This window comes from Bombina bombina, chromosome 1 (genome assembly GCF_027579735.1).
Source record: "Bombina bombina isolate aBomBom1 chromosome 1, aBomBom1.pri, whole genome shotgun sequence".
Taxonomy (NCBI): Eukaryota; Metazoa; Chordata; class Amphibia; order Anura; family Bombinatoridae; genus Bombina; species Bombina bombina.
The window spans coordinates 826,211,667-826,237,954 of NC_069499.1; the positions used below are offsets into that span (position 1 = coordinate 826,211,667).

A 26,288-nucleotide genomic window follows, 5' to 3' on the forward strand; every position below is an offset into this window, starting at 1 on the left:
GGTCATCCTCCAATCACGGCTTCCCCCCCCGGGGAAATCAGTGTCTGATTCAATGCCGTGATTGGAGGAAGCCGTATTCATCATTTTAGACCCAGGAAGAGTCTTTGCGACGGGTGGAGGAAGCTGGAGCGGCTGTCAAGATTAAAAGGTAAGGGTTTTTTTTCACAGTACGAGTGAAATGTACATTTTGATGAATTAAAGTGCCCCTGTTTTTAATCGAATTTGTAAAAACCGGGCACTTTAGCATCAAAATTGACATTCACTTTAAGAACTAACTACAACAAAGCGACTCTTGGCAGTGCCCTCTACCCGTTTGATCCCTAGAAATGTTTTGTTGTACTCTGCCTATGTTTATAGCGCTGCAGAATCTGTTGGCGCTCTACAAATAACCGATAATAATAATAATTTGTCAGAAAAAAAGCTACTACTCATTTGAAGTTCGGACTAAGTGCTGTTGCATTGTCTTGTTTTCATGTGTTTGTTAATTATGCAAATCTACTGGTCCTTTAAAATTGCACACTTTATCTGTTGACTTTAGTGTAACTTTTAACTTATTTCACATTTTACTTAAAGGGATATGAAACCCAAAAATGTTCTTTTGTGATTCAGGCCAAGCATACCATTTTAAACAATTTCCAATTTACTTATTTTATCAAATTTGCTACGTTCCCATTATATTGTTTGTTGAAGAGATACCTAGGTAGGAACCTGGAGCACTACATGGCAGGAAATAGTGAATAATGTTCTTGCAAAATTGCTGCAATATAGTGCTCCAGAGATGGGCCTGCTCCTAAGCATACGTCCCTGCTTTTAATCAAGAGATCAAAGAAAAATTGATAATAGGAGTAAATTAGAAAGTTGTTTAAAATCCCATGCTCTATCTAAATAATGAAAAAAATTGCTTCATATCCCTTTAAGTTGGACAAATATAATTTGGTCTCAGGTTTACAAACTTTGTAAATGTGTTTGGCACAAGTACATTCTGCACCACTACTTTAAAGGGCCATAATAGTAAAAAAATGTAATGCTCTAATTTATTAGTGCATGTCATTTGAAGACTATTGACCCTACACTTTGCGGGTGTTAAACACACAGTAGAAGTGCCACTTGGAAGCTGCCACTGATCCAAACAGCAGCGCCAGTTGCAGGATTCAGATGTGCAATTAGCGCTGCTGGTCGGATAAGCAGCAGTTTCTCTTCAGGCCTGCAGTACTCTGCAGGTCCCAAGCAGCATTTCTATTATGTGTTGAACCCTTTTGCAGGGCTAAAACATACAGTGGTGTAAGGTTGATAATCTTAAAATTACATTTTTTTTACTATTATGACCCTTTAATCTCAAATTATGTTTAATATGGAAAGGCACCATAGACATTCCTACTAACTCTAAAACCCACATAGAAAAAAAAGCTGGAGGTCTAGATAGCTTATGCCAAACAATGTATTTTTACTATTAATATGATGTTCTACTTAGAGGAAATCAGTACTTCTCCACATATTAATGCATATTGTCATTTTCACCCCTTTTGTTATATATGTATAATTATACACTAACTGTATATGTTTTTCTGCTTTTAGACATGGGGGAGTTTAAGGTTCACCTAGTGCGGTTCTTTGACTATGTCCCATCTGGAGTACGGTGCTTAGCCTTTTCTCCACAGACAGACAGACTTGCTGTTGCTCGAAATGATGGCTCAGTTGAGGTGTTCAACTTTTCAGCCAACTACTATCAGGAAAAGGTATGGGGGTCTGCATGATGCTAAGAATTGTGCCAGGTGGGTGGCATTATGAAGTAGCTGGGTAGGGGCAGTGTAATACTTTGTAATGCTTTTCAATTTTTTGTTACTTATAAATATTATAAAATTTGTTTAATTGCATAATTTAACATACAGGTTGAGATCTGTGCCTATCCTAAAAAGGGCTAATTAAATTAAAATAGTTTGGATAAAAAAAATTGCTGGCAAGTATTTTAAAATAATTTTCAAAAATAAGCTAAATTAATTACATAGCTAAGCTGCCTGGAAAAGCCAACTCCACCCCCCTTATCAGTGTTTAGACACAGGCATTGTATTTTAACCGAGTTCACAGCGTCTAGGCATGCTCCAGCAGATAATCCCTATGTATTTTTGCATTCTAACAAAAACAGAATTTATGTTTACCTGATAAATTACTTTCTCCAACGGTGTGTCCGGTCCACGGCGTCATCCTTACTTGTGGGAATATTCTCTTCCCCAACAGGAAATGGCAAAGAGCCCAGCAAAGCTGGTCACATGATCCCTCCTAGGCTCCGCCTACCCCAGTCATTCGACCGACGTTAAGGAGGAATATTTGCATAGGAGAAACCATATGGTACCGTGGTGACTGTAGTTAAAGAAAATAAATCATCAGACCTGATTAAAAAAACCAGGGCGGGCCGTGGACCGGACACACCGTTGGAGAAAGTAATTTATCAGGTAAACATAAATTCTGTTTTCTCCAACATAGGTGTGTCCGGTCCACGGCGTCATCCTTACTTGTGGGAACCAATACCAAAGCTTTAGGACACGGATGAAGGGAGGGAGCAAATCAGGTCACCTAAATGGAAGGCACCACGGCTTGCAAAACCTTTCTCCCAAAAATAGCCTCAGAAGAAGCAAAAGTATCAAACTTGTAAAATTTGGTAAAAGTGTGCAGTGAAGACCAAGTCGCTGCCCTACATATCTGATCAACAGAAGCCTCGTTCTTGAAGGCCCATGTGGAAGCCACAGCCCTAGTGGAATGAGCTGTGATTCTTTCGGGAGGCTGCCGTCCGGCAGTCTCGTAAGCCAATCTGATGATGCTTTTAATCCAAAAAGAGAGAGAGGTAGAAGTTGCTTTTTGACCTCTCCTTTTACCGGAATAAACAACAAACAAGGAAGATGTTTGTCTAAAATCCTTTGTAGCATCTAAATAGAATTTTAGAGCGCGAACAACATCCAAATTGTGCAACAAACGTTCCTTCTTTGAAACTGGTTTCGGACACAGAGAAGGTACGATAATCTCCTGGTTAATGTTTTTGTTAGAAACAACTTTTGGAAGAAAACCAGGTTTAGTACGTAAAACCACCTTATCTGCATGGAACACCAGATAAGGAGGAGAACACTGCAGAGCAGATAATTCTGAAACTCTTCTAGCAGAAGAAATTGCAACTAAAAACAAAACTTTCCAAGATAATAACTTAATATCAACGGAATGCAAGGGTTCAAACGGAACCCCCTGAAGAACTGAAAGAACTAAATTGAGACTCCAAGGAGGAGTCAAAGGTTTGTAAACAGGCTTAATTCTAACCAGAGCCTGAACAAAGGCTTGAACATCTGGCACAGCGGCCAGCTTTTTGTGAAGTAACACAGACAAGGCAGAAATCTGTCCCTTCAGGGAACTTGCAGATAATCCTTTTTCCAATCCTTCTTGAAGGAAGGATAGAATCCTAGGAATCCTAACCTTGTCCCAAGGGAATCCTTTAGATTCACACCAACAGATATATTTTTTCCAAATTTTGTGGTAAATCTTTCTAGTTACAGGCTTTCTGGCCTGAACAAGAGTATCGATAACAGAATCTGAGAATCCTCGCTTCGATAAGATCAAGCGTTCAATCTCCAAGCAGTCAGCTGGAGTGAAACCAGATTCGGATGTTCGAACGGACCCTGAACAAGAAGGTCTCGTCTCAAAGGTAGCTTCCAAGGAGGAGCCGATGACATATTCACCAGATCTGCGTACCAAGTCCTGCGTGGCCACGCAGGAGCTATCAAGATCACCGACGCCCTCTCCTGATTGATCCTGGCTACCAGCCTGGGGATGAGAGGAAACGGCGGGAACACATAAGCTAGTGTGAAGGTCCAAGGTGCTACTAGTGCATCCACTAGAGCCGCCTTGGGATCCCTGGATCTGGACCCGTAGCAAGGAACTTTGAAGTTCTGACGAGAGGCCATCAGATCCATGTCTGGAATGCCCCACAGCTGAGTGACTTGGGCAAAGATTTCCGGATGGAGTTCCCACTCCCCCGGATGCAATGTCTGACGACTCAGAAAATCCGCTTCCCAATTTTCCACTCCTGGGATGTGGATAGCAGACAGGTGGCAGGAGTGAGACTCCGCCCATAGAATGATTTTGGTCACTTCTTCCATCGCCAGGGAACTCCTTGTTCCCCCCTGATGGTTGATGTACGCAACAGTTGTCATGTTGTCTGATTGAAACCGTATGAACTTGGCCCTCGCTAGCTGAGGCCAAGCCTTGAGAGCATTGAATATCGCTCTCAGTTCCAGAATATTTATCGGTAGAAGAGATTCTTCCCGAGACCAAAGACCCTGAGCTTTCAGGGATCCCCAGACCGCGCCCCAGCCCATCAGACTGGCGTCGGTCGTGACAATGACCCACTCTGGTCTGCGGAATGTCATCCCTCGTGACAGGTTGTCCAGGGACAGCCACCAACGGAGTGAGTCTCTGGTCCTCTGATTTACTTGTATCTTCGGAGACAAGTCTGTATAGTCCCCATTCCACTGACTGAGCATGCACAGTTGTAATGGTCTTAGATGAATGCGTGCAAAAGGAACTATGTCCATTGCCGCTACCATCAACCCGATCACTTCCATGCACTGAGCTATGGAAGGAAGAGGAACGGAATGGAGTATCCGACAAGAGTCTAGAAGTTTTGTTTTTCTGGCCTCTGTCAGAAAAATCCTCATTTCTAAGGAGTCTATTATTGTTCCCAAGAAGGGAACCCTTGTTGACGGAGATAGAGAACTCTTTTCCACGTTCACTTTCCATCCGTGAGATCTGAGAAAGGCCAGGACAATGTCCGTGTGAGCCTTTGCTTGAGGAAGGGACGACGCTTGAATCAGAATGTCGTCCAAGTAAGGTACTACAGCAATGCCCCTTGGTCTTAGCACAGCTAGAAGGGACCCTAGTACCTTTGTGAAAATCCTTGGAGCAGTGGCTAATCCGAAAGGAAGCGCCACAAACTGGTAATGTTTGTCCAGGAATGCGAACCTCAGGAACCGATGATGTTCCTTGTGGATAGGAATATGTAGATACGCATCCTTTAAATCCACCGTGGTCATGAATTGACCTTCCTGGATGGAAGGAAGAATAGTTCGAATGGTTTCCATCTTGAACGATGGAACCTTGAGAAACTTGTTTAAGATCTTGAGATCTAAGATTGGTCTGAACGTTCCCTCTTTTTTGGAAACTATAAACAGATTGGAGTAGAACCCCATCCCTTGTTCTCTTAATGGAACGGGATGAATCACTCCCATTTTTAACAGGTCTTCTACACAATGTAAGAATGCCTGTCTTTTTATGTGGTCTGAAGACAACTGAGACCTGTGGAACCTCCCCCTTGGGGGAAGTCCCTTGAATTCCAGAAGATAACCTTGGGAGACTATTTCTAGCGCCCAAGGATCCAGAACATCTCTTGCCCAAGCCTGAGCGAAGAGAGAGAGTCTGCCCCCCACCAGATCCGGTCCCGGATCGGGGGCCAACATTTCATGCTGTCTTGGTAGCAGTGGCAGGTTTCTTGGCCTGCTTTCCCTTGTTCCAGCCTTGCATTGGTCTCCAAGCTGGCTTGGCTTGAGAAGTATTACCCTCTTGCTTAGAGGACGTAGCACTTTGGGCTGGTCCGTTTCTACGAAAGGGACGAAAATTAGGTTTATTTTTTGCCTTGAAAGGCCGATCCTGAGGAAGGGCGTGGCCCTTACCCCCAGTGATATCCGAGATAATCTCTTTCAAGTCAGGGCCAAACAGCGTTTTCCCCTTGAAAGGAATGTTAAGTAGCTTGTTCTTGGAAGACGCATCAGCCGACCAAGATTTCAACCAAAGCGCTCTGCGCGCCACAATAGCAAACCCAGAATTCTTAGCCGCTAACCTAGCCAATTGCAAAGTGGCGTCTAGGGTGAAAGAATTAGCCAATTTGAGAGCATTGATTCTGTCCATAATCTCCTCATAAGGAGGAGAATCACTGTCGACCGCCTTTATCAGCTCATCGAACCAGAAACATGCGGCTGTAGCGACAGGGACAATGCATGAAATTGGTTGTAGAAGGTAACCCTGCTGAACAAACATCTTTTTAAGCAAACCTTCTAATTTTTTATCCATAGGATCTTTGAAAGCACAACTATCCTCTATGGGTATAGTGGTGCGTTTGTTTAAAGTGGAAACCGCTCCCTCGACCTTGGGGACTGTCTGCCATAAGTCCTTTCTGGGGTCGACCATAGGAAACAATTTTTTAAATATGGGGGGAGGGACGAAAGGAATACCGGGCCTTTCCCATTCTTTATTAACAATGTCCGCCACCCGCTTGGGTATAGGAAAAGCTTCTGGGAGCCCCGGCACCTCTAGGAACTTGTCCATTTTACATAGTTTCTCTGGGATGACCAACTTGTCACAATCATCCAGAGTGGATAATACCTCCTTAAGCAGAATGCGGAGATGTTCCAACTTAAATTTAAATGCAATCACATCAGGTTCAGCTTGTTGAGAAATGTTCCTTGAATCAGTAATTTCTCCCTCAGACAAAACCTCCCTGGCCCCATCAGACTGAGTTAGGGGCCCTTCAGAAATATTAATATCAGCGTCGTCATGCTCTTCAGTATCTAAAACAGAGCAGTCGCGCTTACGCTGATAAGTGTTCATTTTGGCTAAAATGTTTTTGACAGAATTATCCATTACAGCCGTTAATTGTTGCATAGTAAGGAGTATTGGCGCGCTAGATGTACTAGGGGCCTCCTGAGTGGGCAAGACTCGTGTAGACGAAGGAGGGAATGATGCAGTACCATGCTTACTCCCCTCACTTGAGGAATCATCTTGGGCATCATTGTCATTGTCACATAAATCACATTTATTTAAATGAATAGGAATTCTGGCTTCCCCACATTCAGAACACAGTCTATCTGGTAGTTCAGACATGTTAAACAGGCATAAACTTGATAACAAGTACAAAAAACGTTTTAAAATAAAACCGTTACTGTCACTTTAAATTTTAAACTGAACACACTTTATTACTGCAAATGCGAAAAAACATGAAGGAATTGTTCAAAATTCACCAAATTTTCACCACAGTGTCTTAAAGCCTTAAAAGTATTGCACACCAAATTTGGAAGCTTTAACCCTTAAAATAACGGAACCGGAGCCGTTTTGAACTTTAACCCCTTTACAGTCCCTGGTATCTGCTTTGCTGAGACCCAACCAAGCCCCAAGGGGAATACGATACCAAATGACGCCTTCAGAAAGTCTTTTCTAAGTATCAGAGCTCCTCTCACATGCGACTGCATGCCATGCCTCTCAAAAACAAGTGCGCAACACCGGCGCGAAAATGAGGCTCTGCCTATGCTTTGGGAAAGCCCCTAAAGAATAAGGTGTCTAAAACAGTGCCTGCCGATATTATTATATCAAAATACCCAGATAAAATGATTCCTCAAGGCTAAATATGTGTTAATAATCAATCGATTTAGCCCAAAAAAAGTCTACAGTCTTAATAAGCCCTTTTTGAAGCCCTTATTTACAATCGTAATAAACATGGCTTACCGGATCCCAGAGGGAAAATGACAGCTTCCAGCATTACATCGTCTTGTTAGAATGTGTCATACCTCAAGCAGCAAGAGACTGCTCACTGTTCCCCCAACTGAAGTTAATTGCTCTCAACAGTCCTGTGTGGAACAGCCATGGATTTTAGTGACGGTTGCTAAAATCATTTTCCTCATACAAACAGAAATCTTCATCTCTTTTCTGTTTCTGAGTAAATAGTACATACCAGCACTATTTCAAAATAACAAACTCTTGATTGAATAATAAAAACTACAGTTAAACACTAAAAAACTCTAAGCCATCTCCGTGGAGATGTTGCCTGTACAACGGCAAAGAGAATGACTGGGGTAGGCGGAGCCTAGGAGGGATCATGTGACCAGCTTTGCTGGGCTCTTTGCCATTTCCTGTTGGGGAAGAGAATATTCCCACAAGTAAGGATGACGCCGTGGACCGGACACACCTATGTTGGAGAAACAACTATATATATATATATATATATATATATATATATATATACAGCCAAAAGAAAATGCACTCTCAGGACTTTCATAAACAGGTTACTTTTATTTCTGTAACGTTTTCGGAGGTCTTGCCTCCTTCATCAGCATAAATAAAGTGAAAACAAACAAACTCTTAAATAGTGACATACTCACTCAAAATCATTTCAAACCACTACCTGTGCTGGCGCCAAAATTACCGGTGTTGGAACGCATAATGCGTTCCAAATGTGCTAAGTGGCGGAAGTAGTGCGCCAAACTACTTCCGGTTGTCAAAATTCTATAGCCGTAAATAATCGGCTTTCTCTATGTGAATGCCATAATTATAAAACCATTGTGGCATATTATCTAAACGCATAAAGCAAACTCTTAGCGTGCAAACGATTGTGCTGATACTTTGATTAGTGATAGTAAATGTGACAGCCGCTTGTTGCCATGACAACTTAAACAATGCTGGAGTGTAATCCTGTACAGGGACAGACTAACAGTAACTATGTTTCTGAATACACCAAAGTGTGTTAAAACAGGCATGATGTTTGGCTACAATGTGAGTGTTTAAAGATGGTGTATATATTGATAAAAGAGGATAAACAAATCTAATTATTAGGCACGCCAGCTGATATATTGTGCTATATATATATGTGTAGTGTTACCTTATGTTGAAGATATTGAGTCAATATGTCCAATATTCATAGAGGAATCTCATATGGAGATATGTACCTCCGATATATAGCCTTATATATCGGAGGTACATATCTCCATATGAGATTCCTCTATGAATATTGGACATATTGACTCAATATCTTCAACATAAGGTAACACTACACATATATATATAGCACAATATATCAGCTGGCGTGCCTAATAATTAGATTTGTTTATCCTCTTTTATCAATATATACACCATCTTTAAACACTCACATTGTAGCCAAACATCATGCCTGTTTTAACACACTTTGGTGTATTCAGAAACATAGTTACTGTTAGTCTGTCCCTGTACAGGATTACACTCCAGCATTGTTTAAGTTGTCATGGCAACAAGCGGCTGTCACATTTACTATCACTAATCAAAGTATCAGCACAATCGTTTGCACGCTAAGAGTTTGCTTTATGCGTTTAGATAATATGCCACAATGGTTTTATAATTATGGCATTCACATAGAGAAAGCCGATTATTTACGGCTATAGAATTTTGACAACCGGAAGTAGTTTGGCGCACTACTTCCGCCACTTAGCACATTTGGAACGCATTATGCGTTCCAACACCGGTAATTTTGGCGCCAGCACAGGAAGTGGTTTGAAATGATTTTGAGTGAGTATGTCACTATTTAAGAGTTTGTTTGTTTTCACTTTATTTATGCTGATGAAGGAGGCAAGACCTCCGAAAACGTTACAGAAATAAAAGTAACCTGTTTATGAAAGTCCTGAGAGTGCATTTTCTTTTGGCTGCATATCTTCTACAAATTTGCACCCAGGCATTTTTCCTTTGTGGGCGAGTTTTGGTGTTTTGGATACCTATATATATATATATATATATATATATATATATATATACAGCCATAGAAGGAAATGTGTGGCGGAGTTAGAGCTTTACAATTCAGAAACTAAAAATAAAGGGTTAATGGCGAGGCACTGCAGTATAAATTTGCAGGTAAAGTAATTAAAGTACATATTATATTTTGTCTCTATCCCAACTTATGTTCCTTGCTAATATGTTCAAAAAGTTAAAAAAATGTAATACAGGCCCAGAAGCAGAACTTTTTTTCACTTTCTGCGATGAGATTTTTTTGTAGTAAAATTTTTTCTGCAGGTCATTTTGAAATAAAATTCAGTATATATATATATATATATATATATATATATATATATATATATATATATATATATATATATATATATATATATATATATATATATATGTGTGTGTATATATATATATATATATATATATATATATATATATATATATATATATGTATATATATATATATATATATATATATATATATATATATATATATATATATATATAATGTAATTATATATACACACACACTCTGTCATATAGCTCAACTCAATACAATCTATAATCTGTATCTTACAGTCATCTCTTGACACACACACATATACACCCTGTCTTATATAGCTCTATACACTATATAATCTGTATCTATGGTTACAGTCATCTAATGTAACACTAACTCCTTGGCACTCTTTGCTTTACTATTTTCTATAAACCAATAAACACATTTTATATATATATATATATATATATATATATATATATATATATATATATATTACACATAAGGTCACATCATGTTTCTTTATTCAGACTTCCTCATTGACTTGCCAAATACCAGTAAGGGGTCAGGTTCCTTGCCCAATGCCGCCCACTAAACTAATATACCAGTGTTATACCTAACAATAACTAACTAACCTTTGCAAACAGCCCCAGGGGTATATAATACATCTGCTGCCTGTGACTTTATATGCTTTTACATAGCACTCCAGTGTTGCGCTATGGAGGGAGGGGCGGGTGTCAGTGTGCAGGTCTGCAGGAGCCGAACACCGGTACGTGAGACATCTAGAGATCCCCCCCAGCTGCCTTTTCTGCAAACACTTGTAACCCTTCTCTTCCCCGCTCAAAGTGTTAATAGCACCACACAGGGAAAAAAAAATAGTTATCCCTGCTGCGGTCTGCCTGTGAAGACTGTTAGCTGAAGAGATGTGTGTGGGTGGAGTTCCGGGAATTGCCGATTCCCATTTTTGATAATCCAATCACCATTGCCAAATTAGACACACAACCAACTGGTATAAGCTTTCACGGTAGTGTTTTAAAAAAAAGAACATGAAGGCTGAAGCTAGCGCTGCTGAAAACTGAGGCGGCCCCCCCCCCCCTCTCTACTGAAGCCCGCGCCCAGGCTGTAAACATTTTTTGTGAATGTGCACGCGCTAGCTTCACCCTTCATGTTCTTTTTTTACAACACTACCGTGAAAGCTTATACCGGTTGGTTGTGTGTCTAATTTGGCAATGGTGGTGATTGATTATCAAAAATGGGAATCGGCAATTCCCGGAACTCCACCCACACACATCTCTTTTAAGCTAACAGTCTTCACAGGCAGACCGCAGCAGGGATAACTCTTTTTTTCCCCCCTGTGCGGTGCTATTAACACTTTGAGCGGGGAGGAGAAGGTTTACAAGTATTTGCAGAAAAGGCAGCTGGGGGGATCTCTAGATGTCTCACGTACCGGTGTTCGGCTCCTGCAGACCTGCACACTGACACCCGCCCCTCCCTCCATAGCGCAACACTGGAGTGCTATGTTTTCTGTGTGATATCATAAAAGCATATAAAGTCACAGGCAGCAGATGTATGATATAACCCTGGGGCTGTTTGTATGTTATCCCTGCTGCTGAGTTATCCCTGCTGCGGTCTGCCTGTGAAGACTGTTAGCTGAAGAGATGTGTGTGGGTGGAGTTCCGGGAATTGCCGATTCCCATTTTTGATAATCAATCACCACCATTGCCAAATTAGACACATAACCAACCGGTATAAGCTTTCATGGTAGTGTTGTAAAAAAAGAACATGAAGGGTGAAGCTAGCGCGTGCACATTCACAAAAAAATGTTTACAGCCTGGGCGCGGGCTTCAGTAGAGAGGGGGGGGGGGACCGCCTCAGTTTTCAGCAGCGCTAGCTTCAGCCTTCATATTCTTTTTTTTTAAAACACTACCGTGAAAGCTTATACCAGTTGGTTGTGTGTCTTATTTGGCAATGGTGATTGGATTATCAAAAATGGGAATCGGCAATTCCCGGAACTCCACCCTCTTCAGCTAACAGTCTTCACAGGCAGACCGCAGCAGGGATAACTCTTTTTTTTTTCCTGTGCGGTGCTATTAACACTTTGAGCCGGGGAGGAGAAGGGTTACAAGGGTTTTTCTGCTATTAACGCGCATCCCTGGCTGCACACTTACCTCAGTCGCAGAAGCAGACGTTCTGGCGGCTAAAAGTAACATTAAGTTATAAGCAAAGCATCTAATAAAATGTATCAATTTCATGAGCAGCAGCCAATAATGTGAAAGTAAAAATGTGCCGGTTGCTATGCATAATAATAATTACAAAAAAAAAAACCTGTTGAAGAAAATTATGTGCTTAACAGAACTGGCCATTCTTTCTGCAGGCAGGCTCTACTTTCTGCGATATTATCGCAGATCGCACTATGTTCTGCCTTGGGGAATACAGGTAGAAAACCCTTTATCCAAACTACTTGGGACCAGAAAAGGTTTGGATTCTGGAATATTTGCATCTGTAAAATGGGACAGTTTGGAAAGGGGATGAGACCAAGTGTAAACAACAAATATCTTATGTAATTTAGGCAATATTTACATGTCATAATATAACTTATACATGCAATGTAAATGTAGTTTTATATCATTTTTATACTTTTGTATGCATAGTATCCTCAGTAAGATAGTACAGTAGAGTAATCAGAAAAGGGGATATTTGTTGTTTTAAATAAATATAGACTATTATTTGCATTTTAGAAAGAAAAAAAAATCAGACAGGCAAAGAAGATTTTGACTTACAGGCAAGGGAAAATAGTTATTTTTGGTATTTTTTATTTTTTTAAAAATTGAAATTAAAAAGTTTCAATTTTTGAATTCTGGATATGGGGATTTGTACCTAATTAGTTAATATTTAAACCTTAATATTGGCTTAAATTTTAGCCATGTGGTCAATAAAATCATCATGGTGGAGTGCCTACAAAATAGGTCCCGGGGAGAACACTGTGTAAATAAGATCCTTCTAAGAAGGATGCTCTTCAACTGTTAGCATGAATGAGATATTTAAAGGAACATGCATTATAGTAGTGTGCTTGCAACCTCAGCATACCATTGACTTCCATGTCCCTAGGTGGGCATGCTGTGTGTTGGATAAGTTGAGAGACCGATGTATTTTGTGTGAAAACAGCCAAATGCTTCATTAACCCCTTCGTGCCCGGGACAAGTGTTTAACATCGGAATTAAGTTCCTATGCAAACACTTGCTCTAGAGATGAAATCATGAGATCATTAAAGCGATCACATGATTTTACGGACAGGATCAGATCACGGAGACCGGTTACGATGCTAGGCACGCCACCCCAGTCCGATTTGCCATTGCTTAAAAGTAGGAGGCTGCAGAACGCCCAAAAAGGTAGGACATTCCATGCCGTCCTCAGGGCGCTAAAGCCCAGCGCTTTTAGGATGGCATGGAACATCCTAAAGGCGTGAAGGGGTTAAATCACACAACTATGTGCAAGTGTATGAAAATACACAGTTTGAAAAGTGTGGAGCCAAATAAAACAAAAATGATGGTTGCATTGTGCTCCTCTATATACCTTAGGTTAGACAACAATAGCAACATTATATTTTGTTAAATGAAGGCAGCAAAAACTTTTAACTCTTAATATTGTGTATGCTGTGACTATTAAAGCTGTATGCGTGTAGTTCAGAAACTGTGATGTTTAAAAAACATTACACTGATATTTTCCTGTTCTTGTTCACTCTGTGCTTGTGTAGGTAATACCTGGAGATGAGAATAGATCAACAGAGTCTATTTGCTGGGCAGCTGGGGATCGTCTGTTTACAGCTGGTCTTAATGGTGAGATCATAGAATATGACTTGGAGAAGTTACGCGTCAAATACACCTTGGATGCTTTTGGTGGCCCCATCTGGTGTATTGCAGCTAATGCTAATGGCTCTCAGATTGCAGTAAGTGTGTTGAGCTTGTTTCTGTGATTTTCTAAGTATCTGAGTATTTTTCCTCCTCTCAGCAGTTCTCTACATCCTGCGGTTTAGCTATCTTATTGACACTTGTCCTTTTTCTGTTCTGCAGGTGAGTTGTGAAGATGGCTCTGTGAAGTTATTTACTGTAACCCCTGGGCGAATAGAGTTTGAAAAGAATTTGGATCGACAGAAAGGTGATGGCAAATTGGAATATGACAATGTTACTAATTGGGAATTTGCATTCGGATTCTTTGTGAGGATCCGAAAGCTGATGCCATTCGGATCTTTTCATACCTGGATTCAGTGAAAGATCTCTACACTAAGATAGGGATTTGCACAGATCTTAGTGTGGGGATCTTTCACTAGAATAAATCTGGCTAAGAAAATATCCGAACAGCATGAGCCACCGCTACCTTTCTCATTCGGATCCTCACAAAGGATCCAAATCCATATTTCTATTACTGATATATAGTTTAGACAAATGGTTCCCATTTCATTTCACTAAAATGGCACACATCAATGAAAAAAAACCTTCCATAGCTATATTGGAAGCTAAAAAAGTGTCCACATGTCACAGGCACACTCCAACTTGTAAAAGCCTCATTATAGAAAAAATGTGGCGTTTATTTACAGTGAGGGAGATTGAAGTAAACACAAAAAAACAGTCTATAAAAATTCAAACTCGCTGGCTCAGAAGAGGATAAGGAAAAATGGAGAACCCATCAAAGTTTGACAAAGCATTTAAAGGGACACTGAAACAAAAAAAAATTCTTTCATGATTCAGATTGAGCATGCAATTTTAAGCAACTTTCTAATTTACTCCTTCTATACATTTTTCTTCGTTCTCTTACTATCTTTATTTGAAAATCATGAATGTAAATCTTAGCAGCCAGCCTATTTTAATTTTAGCACCTTGGATAGCGCTTGCTTATTGGAGGCTGACATTTACCCACCAATAAGCAAGCATAACCCAGGTTCTCAACCAAAAATGGGCCGGCTCCTATGCATCACATTCCTGCTTTTTAAATAAAGATGGCAAGAGAACAAAGAAAAATTGATAATAGGAGTAAATTAGAAAGTTGCTTAAAATTGCATGCTCTATCAGAATCATTAAAGAAAAAATTTGCGTTTAGTGTCCCTAAGGCTAAAGCCGATGCAGAAGAGAAAATAGCACAATCTGTAAAAAATAAAACGGTGACAAAACCTTTTTTAGATATATCAGTGAAAAGATGAAAACTAAAAGAGGGTGATAGTAAGATTCAAGAATAATGATAGAGTAGTGGAATAAGATAAACAAATAGCAAACTGTCTCCATGATTACTTTTGTTCAGTCTTTACAACAGATGGTAAAGATAGTGATATTCTATTAAGGAAATTTTACTGTAAATGATGTGAGTAGTACTTTTCTTTTTTACAGAGGAAGAGGTTTCAAGGGCTTTATCAAAAATAAAAGTAAATAAGTCTGTTGGTCCAGATAATATTCATTCAAGGGTTCTAAGAGAAGTTCGATCCATGATAGCTACTCCATTAGCTGATTTATTTAATCAGTCACTGCTAACAGGAGTTGTTCCAAAAGTCTGGAAATTTACCAATGTAGTCCCACTTCATAAAAAGGGTAGTAGGGAAGATTATGCTAACTTTTAATTAATGGAAAGACTTGTATCTTTCCTTCAGACAAACAACTTAGAAGACAAAGGACAGCATTGTTTCACTGCTGGAAGATCATGTCAGACTAATCTAATTTATTTCTTTGACCATGTAACTAAATTAATAGATCAAGGAGGAGCCGTAGATGTTGCATACTAGACATTTTAGCAAAGCATTTGATTTATTTGGTTTTTATTAATGGGGTACATTCAAATGAAGGGTCAGTAACTAGTGGTGTTTCCCAAGGTTCAGTTCTTGGGCCTGTTTTGTTTAACTTAACATGTTCATAAGTTATATTGGAAGTGGGCTTAAGGGGAAGGTTTGCTTGTTTGCTGATGATACAAAAATTTGTAACAGAGTTGATGTTCCAGGCGGGGTTGATCAAATGAACATTGATATTAAAAAAAACTAGAGGACTTGACATATAAATTGGATCTGGAATTTAATATTACCAATAGAGCTGCGCATCTTCACCTGTCTCACGATTCGATTCGATTCTATGATGCATCGCGATGCATCACGATTACTGCACTATTTCTGCCCAATTTTTAAATTTTTCAGAAAAAAAAATTCAAGAAGTCAAAGTATTGAAATAAACTCTTTTTTTATTTTATTAGCTCAAAAAAGGACACTCTTCCTGTGGCAAAGTCTGAACACAGCAGACAACAACAGTTTATAGAACAGTAAATACTAAATGACAATTGTTGTATTGGTTTGGAAACAATATTATGGCATCAAACTGTAGTTACAGAGTACGTAGTGTAAAAAGTGCAGTGCTCACAGTGTACTTCTTCAGTAAAAGAAAATATTTAAATGTATATATTATATATAGTAAGTAGTACACTATACACTTGTAAAGAAACATGAACAACAAATAAATGTCTAACCTATCTATGTTGGTTTTAATTTAATTTCTTTACTTACTTAGTACTAATAATAATATAATAATAGACATTAAATTAAAACCAAAATAGATAGGTTAAGCTTAAGTTACCACCATAATACTTTATTTGTGTGAAAATTGTCCTCAGAAAACAAAACATAAATCCCTTATAGGTACAAAATTACAGGTGCAGTCCACTGTGCCTTCATGACTGTCAATTTGTGGCAAACAAACATCACGTGAAGAATCTGGAACACAACACACAGCACAGAGTGTGCACACAACACACATGTGATTGTGACATATACAATTAGTTTACACACAGTTACAGACTTACAATAGTACTAGAGAGAGAGACATTTAAAACAAGTAGCATTGAACTGAACTACTATAACTACAGTTTCTTCTTGATGATTATATTATCTTTATGGGATCACAAATATAATTAGTTAGTTATTAGTTACTGTTAAAGCAGTACTACACACAACTGAACAGTGACTGAGTCTGTCACTGAACAGTACACAGCAGTCACACACAAACAAACAATACATAAAAAAGGACACAGACATCAAGGAGTAAATCATGGTGAAGAAAGAGTGGCACGCCACTCACCTGAGGTGTGTGTGCTTTATTTTTGTATTGTGCTGTTGTGTGTGGCACTGTGTGCTGTGTGTGCTGTACTGTCTGTAGTGTACATTATATTTGTGATCCAATAAAGATTTACTCAAGGCTTTTCCTTCCCCTATAGTGGTTTGGCTTCAGTCTCACTCTCTGCATAGTGCACTCATAGACAGTTAGACAGTCACACTCACTAGACACTCAGACACTAGAGACACAGTGGGACACACACACAAACAAAAACATTCAAAGGCACCACAGCCACCCAGTCAGCCACAGTCACACTCACACTCATAGACACTTAGACACTGGGACAGACACACAATCACATACAAACAAAAACATTCAAAGGCAGTTAATACACTCATCTCACACACATTCATAGAGAATGAGATACATACAAACTTTTCAAACTGGCACTCACTCACTCACAGACACACTCACACACTCATAAAGAGACAGTTAGACACTGCAGTACACACATTGTTATTGTTAACTGGTTGGTTATATTCGGTTAACCCCTACAGATCTGCCTGAGAGTGGGTGGGATGGCATTTGGGATTGGGATCATAAACAAAAACATATGATATCTTTCTTAAAGGGTCTATTTAAAATAGACAATTTTTAGTGTGAATGAATAATATTAATAATCCCTTATGCAGTGTGCACTATGCACTCACTGCATTGCAAACAATACAGGGGTGTGCTGTAAACAATAGCACAACATCTACAAAACAGAGCACTTCCTGATTGGCAAACATCACAGTAACACTAGAAGTAGTAATATACATTATACAACAAGTAGCATTGAACTACTAGATTTACTAACTTTGATTATCTTTATGGGATCACAAATATATTGTTACACAACACACACACAGTCACAGTCACACACAGTCAAACAATACCAAAAAAAACACACATCATAAAAAGAGTGAATCATGGTGAAGGGTGACACTGACTGACACGCACACATGAGGTGTGTGCAGTTGTGTGTTGTTTCTTTTGTATTGTGTGTGTGTGTGACTGTGACAGAGTGACGTGGTCGGTCGTGTCGTGTAGTGTACTAGTATATTTTGTGATCCAACAAAGATTTACTCAAGGTTTTAAGCTTCATTTTTCAAAAAGCTATAAGCTATATAACAGTAACAAATATAAAATAACTTAACAGTAGTAGTCTGCACTGGGCAGTGGGGCACACAGCACTTTCTTCTGGATGTGCCAAAAAACATTAACCCCTTAATGACCACAGCACTTTTCCATTTTCTGTCCGTTTGGGACCAAGGCTATTTTTAAATTTTTGAGGTGTTTGTGTTTAGCTGTAATTTTCCTCTTACTCATTTACTGTACCCACACATATTATATACCGTTTTTCTCGCCATTAAATGGACTTTCTAAAGATACCATTATTTTCATCATATCTTATAATTTACTATAAAAAAAATTATAAAATATGAGGAAAAAATGGAAAAAAAACACACTTTTTCTAACTTTGACCCCCAAAATCTGTTACACATCTACAACCACCAAAAAACACCCATGCTAAATAGTTTCTAAATGTTGTCCTGAGTTTAGAAATACCCAATGTTTACATGTTCTTTGCTTTTTTTGTAAACTATAGGGCCATAAATACAAGTAGCACTTTGCTATTTCCAAACCATTTCTTTTCAAAATTAGCGATAGTTACATTAGAGCACTGATATCTTTCAGGAATCTCTGAATATCCATTGACATGTATATATTTTTTTTTAGTAGACAACCCAAAGTATTGATCTAGGCCCATTTTGGTATATTTCATGCCACCATTTCACCGCCAAATGCGATCAAATAGAAAAAATCGTTCACTTTTCACAAATTTTTTCACAAACTTTTGGTTTCTAACTTAAATTATTTACAAACAGCTTGTGCAATTATGACATAAATGGTTGTAAATTCTTCTCTGGGATCCCCTTTGTTCAGAAATAGCAGACATATATGACTTTGGTGTTGCTTTTTGGCAATTAGAAGGCCGCTAAATGCCATTGCGCACCACACGTGTATTATGCCCAGCAGTGAAGGGGTTAATTAGGGAGCATGTAGGGAGCTTTTTGGGGTAGTTTTAGCTTTAGTGTAGTGTAGTAGACAACCCCAAGTATTGATCTAGGCCAATTTTGGTATATTTCATGCCACCATTTCACCGCTAAATGCGATCAAATTAAAAAAAAGTTAATTTTTTCTCAATTTTAGGTTTCTCACTGAAATTATTTACAAACACCTTCTGCAATTATGGCACAAATGGTTGTAAATGCTTCTCTGGGATCCCCTTTGTTCAGAAATAGCAGACATATATGGCTTTGGCATTGCTTTTTGGTAATTAGAAGGCCTCTAAATGCCGCTGCGCATCACACGTGTATTATGGCTAGCAGTGAAGGGGTTAATTATGTAGCTTGTAGGGAGCTTGCAGGGTTTTTAGCTTTAGTGTAGAGCTCAGCCTCCCACCTGAAACATCAGACCCCCTGATCCCTCCCAAACAGCTCTCTTCCCTCCCCCACCCCACAATTGTCCCTGCCATCTTAAGTACTGGCAGAAACTCTGCCAGTACTAAAATAAAAGGTATTTGGCCCTTTTAAAAAAAAAAAAAAAAAAAAGCATATTTACATATGCTGATGTGTAGGATCCCCCCTTAGACCCCAACCTCACTCATCCCCCACCAAACTGCTCTCTAACCCTTCCCCTCTGCAATAATGGGCGCCATCTTGGGTACTGGCAGCTGTCTGCCAGTACCCAGTTTTGTAACAAAATGTGCCTTTTTTTTAAAAAAATTCCCTTTTCTGTAGTGTAGCTTTCCCCCCCCCACCGAGACCAACCCCCAACCCCTTCCAGGACCCTTAGATTGCATTTTAGTGGGGGGGTTTTTTCAACTTTTCAACTTTTTTTTTCTGTAGTGTAGCGGTTCCCACCCGCTCCCGCCCCGTGCACGCGCGCTCTCCCGTGCGCGCCCCCGTAGCTCCCGCCCCCGATCCCGCCCCCCCTCCACTCCACATAGCGCACCGATGGCCGCCACCCGCCTCCCACGTAAGCTCCCACCCACCAACGATACCGGCCATCGATGTCCGGTGCAGAGAGGGCCACAGAGTGGCTCTCTCTGCATCGGATGGCCAAGGGGGGTTATTGCAGGATGCCTCCATATCGAGGCATCACTGCAATAACCGGAAAGCAGCTGGAAGCGAGCAGGATCGCTTCCAGCTGCTTTCCAGACCAAGGACGTACGCCACACGTCCTCGGTCATTAACTGACTTTTTTTTGAGGACGTGTGGCGTACGTCCTTGGTCGTTAAGGGGTTAAATATTAATATTATAAACCTGAATCACTACTCAGAATTATTTAATATGTAGGTTTTTCTGTAAGAACACTAGTTGATCCACATGCTCTGGTTTGAGGGTGCTTCTTTTTGCCGTTACCACATCTCCTGCAGTGGAGAAAACCCGCTCTGCAGACACGCTTGTACCTGGGATACACAAGTATCGCTTTGACAAATGAGAGAGGAGGGGAAATATGACCTCATGTACATGCCACCATTTCAAAGGGTCTTCAGTGAGAGGCAGAGATGGGGCTTTACAATATTTCTCTATTTCCTCTTCAGCCTTGGCATAGGGGGTCTTGGGTTCTATTGTACCTTCAGTGTCAGTGAAAGACTGTCCCAGCAAAGTCATGAGAAGCGATGTGGACTTTCTTTTGGGAGGAGAAGGGTTATCCTCCTCGATGGCTGATTCTTCTTCCAGAGTTTCTTTTCCCTCAGGCAGTGGCACTTCATCCACGTTTGTCCTCCTAGATGTAACTGTACTAGTACACTCAATCTGTGTTTGAACAAAAGAATAGAAAAAATAGCATTCATTATTACCTCGAGCAGCCAGCCAGCTAATGCTATGTGTGTGCTCAGAGAGACAGTAATGCATAAATAAATGCATGCAACAGCTCACATCTATTAGGAAGGACTCGGGAGTGGACGGAGGAGGAGGAAAGTTGACTGACTGTGGCGTTTTCAAACTGACTTATATAATAAACCTTGTACTCATTAAACTAGCTACTAATCAAGCTACTGCAGTGATAGCTAAGCCTATTTTGTATGTATGGATGGTATGTTTTATGTTTGTTTTCAATTTATACATTTTTCAAGAAACATGATGCAATTAAAATTACCTCCAAGGATGCAGCCTCCTCAGTCACTCCTCTGTATATCTCCAATCTCTCCTCCTCTGTGAGAATAAAAGGCAGTCCCTTAAAACGAGGATCCAGGGCAGAGGCTGTATAAAGTATCTTCTTCTCTGCCTCACTGCTGTACCTCTTCAGGAGATCTGTTTTGATGGCATTCTTGATCTCATGGATCATGGGTGTGTCTCCCATCGTGTCTGTCATGTTCTGGAGCAGTTGTGCATTTAGAGGGGCAATGAGAGAAACAGTTGGATTGCGCTCTTCTGACATCAGTGTGGTTGCATCTTTCATTGGCTTTAATGCACTCACAGCATCCTCTGCATTTGACACATCTGTTTCGTTGAGAGTGCAGAGATCTGACTCACTTTTTCTGACTTCTGGAGACAACAATGTGGCACAGATTGCAGGTTGCTGTTCTAGGAACCTCTCGACCATGTCATATGAGCTGTTCCACCTTGTTGTCACATCAGTTATCAGCTTATGATTCTTCAGGCCAAGACATTTCTGTTTTTCTTTCAGACAGTGGTTTGCTGTAGTGCTGCGGTGAAAAAATGTTGATATTCGTCGCACTCTGCCTAAAAGCCTGGAGAGCGTGGCCACTTTCAGCGCCCGCTGGGATGCGAGATTCAGTGTATGGGCGAAGCATTTTACATGAGGGAATTTTCCAACTTGAGCAGCAACAATCATGTTCGAAGCATTGTCGGTCACAAGCACTACAGATTTATCGGACAGCTGCCATTCTTCCACGACACGAGACAGTAGCTCCGCCAGATGAGAACCCGTGTGAGACTCATAAACTGCTCTCGTTTGCAGCACATGCGACAAGATCTTCCAGTCCTTGCTAATGTAATGTGCAGTTACTGTTACATAAGACTCCGTCGTGACTGAAGTCCATGAATCACACGTTAGTGCGACTCGACTGGCTTGGCTCATTGATGCAATTACCTGAGCTTTTGTTTCTTGGTAGAGTGCAGGTATAACGTTTTCTGTTAAGTGATTGCGTGACGGGATCTTATAACGTGGCTCTAGTGTCTAAAACAGGTTGCGAAACCCAAGGTTTTCCACAACAGAGTAAGGCCGTAGGTCCTTCGCTATGAAAGTTGCCACAGCTTTGGTTATTCTCTTCCCTTTTTCAGAGTTGGGTGGCAAAGTTGACAGCATTGCATCAATTCTTGGCTGATGAGCTTCAGCTAGTCTTGTTATTTCCTTGGCAGTGGCACTGGCGGCAGCGGCAGGGGTTAGCATCTCAGAGTGAAAACGTCTAACGTGATTTCTCAAGTTAGTAGTATTCCCTAGGTATTTAATTTTTGTGTGACAGGCTTTACAAACCGCGTGTGTCTTGTCCAATTCGTGCTTTCCAGTATGTTCATAAATTCCAAAATGTGCCCAGATGCTTGCTTTTAAAATGCTAGGTGCATTTTTTATCTCTCTATCTTTTTTGTCTCCCTCTGTCATTTTAGCATGACATGTACATATGTGACGGATGATGTTGTTGTCAACGTCAAACTCTGTCAGTGTTAAAAAAAAAAGAAAATACACTAAGTTCCAGTTGTCAAAATGTCAAGCCGCAAATGTAAAATCAACAAGTACTAGTAACTTCAACTACTTTGCCAATGCCATACATTTTGCGAACATAAATTTTAAAACAAATTGCATTGTGATCATTGCAGGGGACATCACTCACTCACTGACACTGTAAGTTACTGTAATATATTACACACTTAAAGGTGCAATGAAACCCAAACATTTACTTTCATGATTCAGATAGAGAATACAATTTTAAATAAACATCATAACTAACTTCTATTATTTAATTTGCTTCATACTTCTCAGATATCGTTTGTTGATGACATATTAGCAATGCATTGCACAGCACACACATTACTTACTAAGTATATAATACTTTGTGCACAAGGAGGAGGCTATGCATTTCAACAAAGGATAAGCAAATTATATAATAGGGAAAGTTGTTTAAAATTGCATGCACTTTCTTGAATTAATATATTATTAAAATATTAGAACTTCAGACCAGGCCATCCATCCATGTGAAAAACATGTAGATAATAGATACAGATTAGACTAATAGAGACATTAGACAATAATAGTATACTATATTTATTTATAATACATTTTTTATATATGCAATATTATTCAATAATGCAGCAATTAATTATGCAGCAGCCTGAGCCTCAGTCAGCTCAGCATACTACGTTAAGTAAATAAGGCAAGTATTTAATTGTACCCCTTATTGTGTAATAAATGTGATTGTGTACCCCTTATTGATTTGCTCTTTAAGTAAGTTAATAATTAGTTTACCTATGGCAAGTAGTAGGCAGTTGAGGCAATAGGCAGGCATGGCAATGGCAATTATGGCATGGCATACAACGTTTTGGTAACTAAACAGTTAGTTAGTCTAATTCTCACCATAGGTCTCCTCCTCTGTCTCCCACAAAATAAAAATGAGCCCGCCGTGTAGCTGTAGTATACCGCCGTGTATACTCGGAGTCGGAATCGTCATCACATTCACCATCATCAATCTCAGGCAACACACTCCTGCTTTGCTCCTACTGCGTAACTTCGGCACTTCCAGAGACCGCCCATGGAGCGCCCATGTTGCTTTATTGGGTGACGTGACGTCAGTGACGTCAAAACGATGTACCGCGCACTTTCTGTTACTTTTCCTGGAGGCTGGTCACGTGGGTAACGTTAATCGATTATCGCGTCTCAGCGCATCGATGCAGAATCGTTTCATGCCGCATCGCGATGCATCGTCAAAACGATTATTTTTGACAGGCCTAATTACCAAGAGCAAAATTATGCATATAGGATCCAAAAACCCAAAGGCCTATTATAGTCTCAATGGTACAATACTGACTGTATCTAAAGAAGAAGGGAATTATTATTTCAGATGATTTAAAATTTGGTACACAATGCAGCAGTGCAGCCAGTAAGGCCAGTCAAATACTTGGTTGCATTGGGAGAGGTATTAGCAGAAATAGCAAGGTTCTTATGCCACTTTACAGGTTATTAGTTAGGCCAAATCTGGAATATTGTGTACAGTTCTGGAGACCATATCTTCAGAAAGATATAAATAATCTAGAAGCTGTCCAAAGGAGAGCTACTAAAATGGTACATGGTCTAAAATATAAAACGTACAAAGAAAAGACTCCATGACCTAAATATGTGTAGTTTAGAGAATAGAAGGGAAAGTGGTGACATGATAGAAACCTTCAAATAAATTAAGGGACTTAATAAAGTAGAAGCTGAAAGCATTTTCCACAAAAACAAATGCCAAAAACAAGGGGTCACAATCTAAAGTTAGAGGGTAGCAGATTTAGGAGAAATCTGAGGAAGCATTTTTTACAGAAAGGGTGGTGGATTCATGGAATAAACTTCTAATTGAGGTGGTAAACACAAAGACTTAAAAGGAATTCAAAAATGCCTGGGACATGCATAAGGCTATCCTAAGAAAGAAGTAACATAATATGAGTAGACTTGATGGGCCTTTTTGGTTTTTATCTACCGTCAAATTCTATATTTCAACGTTCCATGCTGTTGGGCTTTAAAATACCATCAGGACGGCATGAAACATCCTACCCTATATGGCGTCCTGCAGCCTCCTCCTTTCCCGCAGCGTAAGCAGTTCCCCGTGATTTGATCCAGGCCTTTAAATTACACGATCGATTCGACGATCGTGGGATTTTCTTTTTCAAGCAAATACTTTACATCGGAAATTTGTTCAGATGTTAAACATTTTGCCCCCCTTATGAAGGGGTTAAAGGAACACAAAAGTCAAAATTAAACGTTCACTATTCAGATAGAGCATGCAAATTTAAACAACTTTCCAATCCACTTCCATTATTTAAAAGTGTACATTTTTTTTATATACACACTTTCTGAGGCACCAGTTCCAAATGAGCATGTGCAAGAATTATCTTAATATATGTGTATGCATTTTGTGAGTTGCTGAGGTCTGTCACATGATGCCCGGGGAAAGAAAATAAAAATAACTTTTAAATTTGTCAGAAAAAAAAAAATCTACCACTCATTTAAATTCAAACTGTGTTTTTGCATTGTCTTTTTAGTATGCATGTGTTGATAATGCAATTTTGCTGTATTTAAAGTGAATGTAAATTCTGATGCTTAAGTGCCCGTTTTTTAAAAAGTTGATTAAAACAGGGGCACTTTAATTCATCAAAATTTACATTTCACTGATGTTGTGAAAAAATACTTACCTTTTTATCTTGACAGCCGCTCCAGCTTCCTCCGCCCGTCGCAAAGCCTCTTCCTGGGTCTAAAATGAGGAATCCAGCCTCCTCCAATCACGGCGTTGAATCAGACACTGAAGCCCCCGGGGAGGGGAAGCCGTGATTGGAGGATGACCGATTCATTATTTCTGACGTCAGAAATGGCTTGCGACGACCAGGGGAAGCTGGAGTGGCTGTCAAGATTAAAAGGTAAGTATTTTTTCACCACGAGTGAAATGTAAATTTTGATGAATTAAAGTGCCCCTGTTTTTAATCGAATTTTTAAAAACCGGGCACTTTAGCATCAAAATTTACATTCACTTTAATGTCCTTTAAGCTGAATAATAATTGCTATTATTTGTCAGCTGCTTATTATTGGTTAATAGCTGAGGCCTGCAGACTGAGTGCTTTGAGTCCTTTGGGTTCGCTTTAAATGGTGAAGATATCAGTGATTTTTTTTTTCTTCCACAGGTCGCATTCTCAGCCTCTCTTGGCATCCCTCCGGTTCTCACATTGTAACTGGATCTGTAAATGTTATTCGTGTTTTCAGTGTTTCATCTGGTAAGTGGTATATTCATGCTCCATTTTAAAGTTACCTTTGCCTAGACTGCTACTTTGTATGGCTCACACTGCAGGTGTATATTTCATGCTAACTTTACATCTTAGGGACATTTAGGACCTTTAAATGTCGATTAAAGGGACATAAAACCCCAAATTTATCTTTCATGATTTAGGTAGAACATACAATTTTAAACAACTTTCCAGTTTACTTCTATTATCAAATTTGTTTCATTCTTTTGGTATCATTTGTTGAAGGAGCAGCAATACACTGCTGGTTTCTAACTGAACACATGAGTGAGCCAATGACAATCGGTATCTATATGCAGCCAGCAATCAGCAGCTAGA

At 39.7% G+C, this 26,288-nt stretch overlaps 1 protein-coding gene across 1 annotated transcript in view; it reads left to right on the forward strand.

The window, feature by feature from the left end:
* The window catches only part of UTP4 (UTP4 small subunit processome component), a 77,322-nt gene that overhangs the window by 2,017 nt on the left and 49,017 nt on the right, over nucleotides 1–26,288 (forward strand). The window contains exons 2-5 of the mRNA XM_053699414.1: nucleotides 1,576–1,736; nucleotides 13,590–13,781; nucleotides 13,906–13,990; nucleotides 25,854–25,943. Of these exons, the coding sequence (XP_053555389.1) occupies nucleotides 1,578–1,736; nucleotides 13,590–13,781; nucleotides 13,906–13,990; nucleotides 25,854–25,943 (526 nt within the window). The 5' untranslated portion in view covers nucleotides 1,576–1,577. The remainder of the gene's footprint in view (nucleotides 1–1,575; nucleotides 1,737–13,589; nucleotides 13,782–13,905; nucleotides 13,991–25,853; nucleotides 25,944–26,288) is intronic.